The sequence below is a fragment of the Callionymus lyra genome, chromosome 6, assembly GCF_982586985.1.
Source record: "Callionymus lyra chromosome 6, fCalLyr1.hap1.1, whole genome shotgun sequence".
Taxonomy (NCBI): domain Eukaryota; kingdom Metazoa; phylum Chordata; class Actinopteri; order Syngnathiformes; family Callionymidae; genus Callionymus; species Callionymus lyra.
The window spans coordinates 30,278,515-30,288,708 of record NC_141823.1 but is presented as its reverse complement, the minus strand read 5'-3'; the positions used below and the strand labels follow the sequence as shown (position 1 = coordinate 30,288,708).

The following is a 10,194-nucleotide window of genomic DNA, read 5'->3' as shown; positions in this document are numbered from 1 at the left end:
TGTTAAAGGCCATTAAGCCAAAATAAATAGTGGAGGAGCTTTAAAATATTGGGAACATTTAAAAAAATATATAAATAATTAAAAAGAAGGTTATAAATGACATCATAAAATGTGATTAAGCTGTTATTTGATTTACTTATTACATCATTTCCAATTAATATAATTTAAAGATCCTTAAAAAAAAGAATCTCTTTTTATATTAAACAATATTTGTAACAACAAAAACTAAAATCAAATGCAAAAAAATAATATAGGTTTTACCAAAACAACGTAAAATGTCTTTTATCGTGTAATATTCAATTTGTAATTTAATATTGACATTTAATTCACAAATATGAACAAATTCACCCTATTTTTAAAAGTATCCCCCAAAAAGGAGAGATAAAATTAAGGAAATCTAAGAAAAAAGGCCTCAAACAATGATTTTTAATGACTTAAATTAGTTAAATGATAATAAAGGTTTGCCCATCAGAAACGTTTATAGATAAATGTAGATTTACTCTTTCCTCATGAGGGCCACATACATGGGGGCTGCATGTTGCCCACGGTCCACACTTCGCCCATGTCGGCTCTAGATTATATTGTCCATTAAAACAACTAAATCCAGGTAAATACGACTTTTCTTTGGTCATGAACTGTAAAACTGTGAGATTGTAATGTAGCAATGACACATGATGACAAAGATGAAGGGAATACTATTTACATTACATGATGTAATCACATTAAAGAGACGGTATTTTCATTGACAAAAGAAGACAAACAAAGGAAAGGCACTATTAAAGATGACTTTAAACTTATGAACTCCGGAGCGTAGCCGCATAACAGGGACTATCTCTTACAATAATGTAAACACAGTTGTCAGGAAGCAGCACAGACTAGTTTGCTGTGATTCAGTGAATCTCTGCGACATAGACACAGCTGGGACATGTAATATTCAGACTGACGGTAAAACATCTTGCTTAAAACTTTAATTTGGTCAAATGTATTTCAGTGCTGTAAATCAAACCAGCTGTCAAGTGTGTCATGTTCCATTTGTTAACCGGGTTATATCATTACATCCACTGATTTGTTTATATAGTCTTAGCGACAACACTGAGACATACTTCAGTGTATTTTTGTTAAATACACTTTTTAATGTTTTATTCTTGACCTCAGATTCTCTCTCATGGCACAAATGTGCTTCCAGCAGTAAAATAGTACAGCACCTTTAAAAAGTAATTAAGGTGAGAGTGCTTCTGCATCTATGGACAGACTGACCACTGTTGCCCCTCGCCGTTAGATGTCACCTGGGATCGGCTCCAGCACCCGTGTGACCCTCGTCTTGACAGAACATGCAGTTGAAGATTGGCTGAGTGCAACAGCGAGGATTAGTGCAGGTTGCATGTGCCTCTAAAGGCATAGCGGCAGCTTCACTATGAAGGTCCAAAAGTGCCACATGTTTTAGTTTCAGTCTTATTCTAGACAAAACGCTTGGAGTGGTCACGTGATTGTGGGGTTGTTGAGCTCTGTGTATTTTCCGACGGCCGGTTGGCAACAGATCAATGGGTGTTCCAGCTTCTCATAACCCTGGGATGCTTGAGAATGAGGCCAACGTCGAATAAATAACGATGATAATGGAAATTATTCCAGCTGTCTTATGAGTCCAAACGACTGCATTATGTTGAGTTTACTCTCCTGTCAAGGTTCATAAATTGATTATCCACTCTTTAGGAGTGTTCTTTTTTTATTCAGCTCTAGAAGAACCTTTGCTTTAATAGAAGTGTAGGTTAATAAAAAAGATCAACATTCATTGGATTGTTGTAAATTGGTAGCCGGGGCTCACTTTAATCTCAAGAAGTAATAGGCTTACATGTAGAAAATAAAAGGAAATGGAAGAAATTGAATAGAATAGAATAGAATCCATACATTATCAGGGTGTGTTTTCTGATGAACATTTACTCAGGAAGAGGAGTTCAATTGGGTTTGCTTTAATCTACTTTAATTCAAAACTTATGTTGTTTATCATTACATTCTCGCCTTCAGCGTCAGCACAAGAAAAACATTTGGGAATCATTTATACATTAGTGCCACTTCAGCAACATTCCACAATTCCACCGAGATTGCATCTTCTATATTTTTGTCAGGTATTCTAAAGCTGTTATGGGAAACGCTTTAAGAAGAATGTTTTTAAACTTTCTCAAAGACGAAGTTTAGGAAGAAATCCGCTCACTTCCAGCAACAGTTTCTACAAGAGAAATAGTGAAGGTGTTGCCAGGGCAACGACTCAAGCGTCAACATGGCCGGACGACGTCGTGAGAAGAAAGAGCCTCAGAAATTGAAAAAAGTGAGCAAAAATACTAATTTTATGCGTCATAGTTGGGGGTCTTTGTGTTACGTGCGTGCGCGTGAGTGTTGACGTCGTTCTCTGTTGACAGGAGGCGGAGGAAGTGATCGTTTACCTGCAGTGGCAAGCACTGTCTCACCTGAAGATAGAGGAGCTGATGGATAAAACTGCGCCAGAGGTCGAGAAGTAAGTGAGGACTCTCTTGGACATTTTTTAAAATGTTTCTTTTCACCAAATAAACGACGAAATGAGAAGGAATGCGTTTGTCTTTGAACAGCATCATCTGGTGGCTGTTCTTGTTTTTGCACATCGGACATGCAATACATTAAGTTTTATTTTACTTGTTGAATAATTCAGAAACTTTTATTAAATACAATATTAATGCTCATATTATCCACATCAGTAGTAACTAATAGATAAGTTATAAGGGACTAAATGCCCCTAAATATAAGATTTATCATCTGCTGAAAGAACATCTACTACCCACGGATGTCCAGAGTATCTCTTTTGTGCTCAATAAAACACTTCAATTGTGTCTGTGTTTGTAGTTTATTCGTTTTCCCACAGCAGTAAATTCTAAAGAGAGGATAGATGTTTGGCTGCGAACCTTTTTTAATGTAATGCAAACAGTGGTGGTCCTGGACGAGACAGCGTCTGAGCTCAGTACCCAAAGAGAAGTGCTTTACAAAAAAAAATGTAAGACATCTTCAGTAAATATGATTTCTTCAGGTTATTACTGTATAATTAAATATTACAATTATTACCACTATTTCAACTTTTCCTTTTCTAGTTTCTTCTTCACAACTTTGAACTGTCTGCAACTAATGGCTATTCTTGACATTGGGGGATATTTATTCTTCTTTTAATTGCGTTATATCTTATTCACAAGTTTTAAATTGAATAGGTATTGTGAACTATATATTAGTAATCTCTAAATTAAATGCATGAAAATGATGTTCATCTTTGATATCAGATGTTTTTGGACACAGTACAAAAGAGATATGAGCAGTAAAGGCTATAGAATGTGATTTATCCCGAAGACTCACATCTATTCCATAAAAGCTGTGTAGCTGCTAAATAAGATGGATGCTTCACATCCTGAAGCAACAGCTGGTGGTTTACCCTGAACTTTGGCAGAGGATTCTCCAAAATATTATAAAAGTGGTGCTAATATTGCGTTTTAAAATAAAAATAGTAATACTACTAACAACAAATAATAGATTTCAACTGAAAAAATGTTTAAGAGAGTTAGTACACTTACACATGTGAATAAACCTGACAAAATGTGCATAAGTTCTCTCAATATACACTGTATTAACCTTTATATTCATCTTCCAGGGAGAAACACTTTGGTAAACACATTGAATTCTATGCTTGGCTCCCTTTGAGTTATGACCTGGCAATGTTATATTAATAAGTATGTCTTGTTTTGAAAAAGAGGCAAATTTGGGTTTTTAAAACTACCTAGTACTACCCAACTATAATGTCAACTAGCTTGGCCCTTCATTCAAGCAGATACAGGTGCAGTCATCATATATATAGAAATATTTCTTTGCTGGTTTCACCTCCTCCTTTTGTTTCCCCAAACTATACACTCGACGACCTTTTCTCAGCACCTCCGTGTTTACCTGCCACTCCACGACAACCAAAGACTTTCCGGCCGTCAACACTGTCACTCACTCACGACCAGAAGTCAGAACAATACCAGTTCACTTGGTGCCAGGTCAGCCATTCAGGACAAACAAAAAACATGCATTAAATGCAAGCCTGTGTGGACAATGAAGTCGATGCAGTGTGCTTTATATTATTTTTATTGAGAGGAGAGTTGACCCATTTCTTAACTGCAACTCGCTCCCTTCCCCAATCAGTTAGAAGACACGAATAACGACTAATTCAACGATAACATCATATTTCTAGTGTAAAGTGAAAAAAAAAAAAGTCCTCTTCGGTTTACAAAACTGATGGATTAACTTGTGATGTGCAGGGAGATGAGGAGGATTCTGAAGCTACAACACCATCACACAGAGATAAAGGAGTCGGTGCTGCTGGACGAGTATGTCTGTATGTTCTGGTGGACCAAAAACAGGAACTTTAACGTGACACAAGTGTCCTTCACGTTGGCTGTCCTGCACATGCTGCTGGACAACCTCAAGGGTGAGAAGAAAACACACAAAGCAACTCATTTCTCAGCAAAGTTTCAGTCGGACGAGATCCAAACATCTTGTAACGACTGCTGCATTAGCATGATACGTTCATAGAGCTATTTACACAAATACAATGTGTTTCCGTCCTAATCTAGAGAAGAAGATGGATATTGTGGATAACATGATGCAGTTTGTCAAAGCTCTCGCTCCTGCCTGCTATTGCTCACAGGCAGTGGAAGGTTCAACTCCACTTCTGGGAAAACAGGATTCAGCAGCGCTTGTGCTTTACGTCAAAGAAAGGTAAGTACAGTCCGAATGCCTTGTTTCCGCTGATGTAAAAGACAAGCTTTGACTCTTACATGCAATATTAACTGGAGCACATATGTAGAGATGGACAAAGTTATGGTTTGTATTATTCATTCTGAAGTCGTTGGCTTGACTTCAAGCAGAACAAAGACAATGATGAAAATGGTTTGTACATTTTACTGCCTTTAATTACATCTGTGGAATACATCTGAACCACTCATTCTAAAAAATATCATATACATGTAAAGACTAATATTCCCATGTGCTATTATTTTTTCTCCAAGTTATTTAAATAATTGTTATTCATTTTAAAAAAAAGATTTGAAAATATTTTAAGTATGGTACTTATCCTTGTACTATTAGAATTATTAGCACCAACACATTTGGTGTTTTTCAATTTGAGAAACAATAATACCAAAATAAAATAATAAAACAAATTAAATAAAAAGCAAACAAATACTTTTATTTTTGCCCCCTTTCGTGCCTGGATTGTGTTTTTTGATTGATATGTAACCAGAATGTTTATTGAAACGATTTATTTGAAGTGAAAATACCATAACAGATCATTTTTTTGTTCAATTTCTTCAACATTCAACAACATTTCAACAAGCTATACCTGACCTCTCTCCGGTTATTACTTTAAGCAGTATGGTGTTATTAAAGGATTTATTACATACAGTAGGACTCATAGAAACAGAGTAAATAATATTAACAGACCAAAAGCAAAAACATATGATCGTTCAAGCTGATAAAAATGTTCTATTGATTCAATTCAACTACTAATTCAAGTAAAATAACATTTGAAATTGAACATTTCATTTAAGCAGCCAATCAATGTGACCAGTCATCCACATCAGTTACAATATCAAACATAATTATATTTTATCTTTGTGTTCATAGTCTCTTCCATAAGTATCGGCTCTATCAGACTCTCTTCTCCACGTCCAGGGAACAGGTGTCCATTAGCATGGAGGTGAGACAGATTGTGACATACGAGTCCAAACATACATTTAATTTCACCTAATCTCTCAACATGTTTCTTTCAGAGGACGATTGAGCTCTTCCCATACAAAAGCATGCCTCCTCTTGAGGAAGGGAGTCCGTTTGATGATCATGGAGAGCACAGACCTGAAGAGACATGCATGTCCAACATGCCCCTGTGATCATCTAGCTACAAACAAAGAGAAAAGGGAATGTATACGTCATATATACTGTATATATGAGAAATGAACATGTATGTGTCTAGATATCATATAAATACGCTCATTTTATTGATTTATTTTTATGTAAAGCCCTGACAATAGCAACATAGTAGGTGTAGTCAAGAGAGGATCTTTATAAACATGGTGACACTGTGATTGTGTGAGACTTCCTGTAGATAGTTGTTCATTGAAGTAAGAACACACCTATACATCATCATCTGGAGGTTTATTGATGAATGACGCAGCTGAGGCCATAGTTTATTGCAGGGGATACTCAAGGATCATGAGAGTTGCCCGTTCCATTAATACATCGTTTTAAATTAACCATCTTATACTTTCATGTTTCCTTCCTCTGATGAAACCATTATAAGTTATTGTAAAGAAAAACTGATAACGTGTATTTGATGTATACTATTTAGCAGTTGTAAAGCATTGGCAACCATAAAGAAACCTTTGTTCCTCTCAAAACGAACTTGTAGTAACCCTCGCTCAGTAAAAATTGGTTTATAGTTTCTTCTTGTGGTGATGATCGTATCATTATGGTGGAGATAAACAACTGAAAATGATGACAATGTCACATCTTGATAAGTGGTTTATGATGGAAAATGAAGCGATTGATCCAGAATTCAGATCCTTTCGCCAATTTTAAAGGGGCCAAAAAGGAGGCATAACATTTCTTATATGTCAAATTTCTATAAATTCATACGTTATTTTTTTTATAGAGAATGTTTTCCATCATTTTATTTATAGAACATTCTTAAACCGCATCACTTGCTGTTCATCCACATGAGTATATAATCAATCTATTGCTTTATATGAAGCTTTGTATTTGAGTCAATGATGACACATGATCAACCTGAGGGAAGAACCAATATGCAGTAAAACTGCTGAAGCAACAGCAGCACAATAGCAACGAGTATGAAGACTCTCTTGTTAAAGTGCGTCCACTCTGGTGAGACCAACATGCTGTAAACCTCAACTGAGCCCAACATGAATATTGCAGGTGGACATGCAAGATTTTAAAATGGAATTGTAATGTCACTGAAATATGGATGAGCTCTATAGAGTCAAGTCTGTAGTTGTATACTTTGTTATCCGTCAGACCTGATTTCACTTCTCATATTGGTGAGTGGATCCAGAGCAAGATCTGGTTTTAGCTTGTGACGGATTGCAATCGGGTATTAATAATCATTCATGTTTTATTGAGGAAGCTTTTATCCCAGTGAACCTGGGTCAGAAAGAGGAAAGGAGCGTTCGGTAGGACTTAAAAGCGATGAAGTGATGGCTGTGTACGACACCCAAGGCTTACACTTCTAATGTTTGTGAATGTGTTAGTCTCTCTCCCCATCTGTAAACCAGTCTGCCTTCACACAATCACCACTTTTGGTCATTTAATGTTGAAAAATTATTCTTATCCAATTACATATTTAAGTACTCAGTCAAAACTCAACAAAACCTAATTCCATTATAGAGCGTTAGCTATCGACATAATGTATAAAAGTATAAAAATCACACAACAGTCATTGAATAACCTTAACATGTTATAGAACTGGTGATACATCGCAAGGACAATAACTGCACAGATTTACCTGGTGTAAACCAAAAATTAACTTTATGTAAGTGTTTTTTTTATTTTTCCTCATTGATATTGTTTAACAGAATGTCTGAGTCCTCTTCATCCAACTGCTGTCGCTGCTGGATCATCAGCAATTTGCACTTCGTCCTTTCCTCACTCATGAACCAGAGCACAAGATACATGAACCGTGCACTCCTATGTTTTTATCACACACTGCATATGGAAAAAATCTAATCAAAATGTGTCTCTGGTATTGTTCAGTTTGTTCAAATAAAAGTAAAACAGTGCAGAGAGCACCATCTAGTGGGCTGTGAAAGTAATGACACCGCTTCATGAAGCTTCATCAGACCATCACTTCATGTGGACCTCTGAATAAAATGATCACATGATCCTCGCCCAAAACCAGGCAAAAAAACAAACAGAAACTTGACAAGGCTCAGAGTTTGAGGAGAGACATCTGCTAACTTGCTGAAGCCAACAGGAATGAAGCAATGTTCTGGATGACCTGCATGAAAACTGAATGTTCATCAGATTAATTTATATAAAACATATGTTATAATGTAATGATGTGTTTTTTTTCTTTGTTTACAGCACATTTAGTCACACAATTGTCTTGATTGAGTTGCCAACATAAAAACAAACGTGAACTGAAGTGAACTGTAATCATAAAACAAACAAACTTAAATGTGAATTCTGTTTTCTATATAAATATAAATGTTGGCGGTCAATGCTTCATCAAGAAGCTCCTATTTGTGGAGGGTGTTATTGGCTCCGGGCACAAAGTGAAACAAACACAACACTCAATATTACACACTGTGGAAGTCAATAACCTGTGCTCACAACTCCCCGGACAGTGAGGAAGAGCAGCAGCATATATGTGCCTCTGAATCAGATTAATAATGAATCTGCACATCATTCTTCACCTGGAGATCTTAGAGTTCTGTACCTCAAGCATGTCAATGTTTAACTGAAATGATTTTTATTTCCAACAGTTTTAGGACTTGAGGTGCTGATGTGAACAGAAGCTTTATTATAACAGAGCTGAGCAAACAACAAGTTGATTCTTATTGACAGAAATATATGTTAAAAGCTTTTTTGAAATCTTTAAAACCTCCCTCTTTACTTAACCTTACATACAATTATGTTTGGTTTTTAATTAAATAACTTAAATTAAACATAACGGTTCATTTACGAATATAAACAACAGAGAACATGGTCTTATTGAGCAGTAAAATATTGTTGAGGCAATTTCCGTTTCAGTCCAGCAGATGTCAATAAAGACTCGGATGAGAGCGGATGAGACGAGGCAGTAAAATGAGTAAGTAAAATTGCCCCGCCACGTGGGGAAAAAACCCCAATAGTCTTGTGAAATAATAGACAACAAGAATAAACATGTGAGAAACAGCAGAACACAGGACCAAAAGAAAGGAAAGTACTTTCGTGGCAAAGGACTACAAGTCTTTCAATAAAACTCAATATTTCTAAATAAAGTTTAGATTGTTTTCATTTCAGTGGGTATATTGAATAAAAAATACCAAATCTTCATACTGGATGAGTTAATTCACTGATGCTTTCTCAAAGTGTACAATAGAAAAGTTAACTGAAGTGAAAGTTAAAAAAGATAGACGAAAACAATAACCATAATATTATTTACAAAATATCAATTTAATACTATGCATCTATATTGTAAAGTAACACATAGTTCAAAATAGAAACATAAATGTTAATAAATCGATAAAAATGATATTATATTTTAAATTATCTTAACATGACCTACATATTTTATTACATTATCCATCATTTTACTTACTTAAATAGAGTTAAAGGAATACATTTGAAATTAATTTAAGCAACTTAAACCCTTTTAGAATTGTTGACATTTTAGTCCATGATACATATACCAGCTTCAGAAGCACAATACAAATTGTTATAATTATTATAGACTTGATTTTTCCTATTAAGAAGTGATTTAATATTATTTAGAAATACACGTTTCTGTTATTTGAGCATGGTCCTAATCTATCTCACACATTTGAAGACCCAGTACTTGTCGGAGGCAAAACAGTTCCGGTCGTTATCCTATTTTGAAAGCAGTCAACCGGATGTGAGCACGAACAGACCGGGAACTTGACGCACGCAGTGGGAGCTGCTGCTCAGCTGACAGCGACGCTCCTGATCTGCGGTTCATCGACCACAACAGGTGAGACCGACGATCTTTTCCTTAACTATCCCATGTGGACCAACTTTCTGAAACAAAAGAGTTAAATGACCAAAAACTGTCTGTGTATTTGTCTCTTTTTATTTGGGTTTTGTCCTGACAGTTAACTTGGCGAGCGAGAGAAGTGGCGGTAGATCAAAGTCAGTCTGGCAGGTATTTCTTTCTCGAACCTAGTTTAGTTTATCAATAACACACAAGGTCATTTTAATTCAAAGTTTCTCTTTATTCACTAACACAAGTCATCTGTCACTGAACAACCACACGTGTGTTTCTTTTGAAGCAAGCATGTTAATAATGTGATTTCTGCATTAGTTTGTTATCAGATCAAACTTTGTTAAAACTGCTTCCTAACGATTCATATTCCCATTTACTAAAGCATGAATCTAACATCTAAAGCACCTGAGTGAAAATAAAATAAACTGTTT

General features: G+C 35.6%; 1 protein-coding gene across 1 annotated transcript; it reads left to right on the top strand.

The window, feature by feature from the left end:
* The first annotated feature begins 844 nt into the window (after positions 1-844).
* Positions 845-8,054, top strand: cabcoco1 (ciliary associated calcium binding coiled-coil 1). Its single transcript, XM_087793500.1, has 7 exons — positions 845-945; positions 2,183-2,323; positions 2,415-2,509; positions 4,308-4,477; positions 4,623-4,767; positions 5,674-5,746; positions 5,820-8,054. The coding sequence occupies exons 2-7, from the start codon at positions 2,276-2,278 to the stop codon at positions 5,934-5,936; spliced, it is 648 nt and encodes a 215-aa protein (XP_087649626.1). The 5' UTR covers positions 845-945; positions 2,183-2,275; the 3' UTR covers positions 5,937-8,054.
* Positions 8,055-10,194: the final 2,140 nt, after the last annotated feature.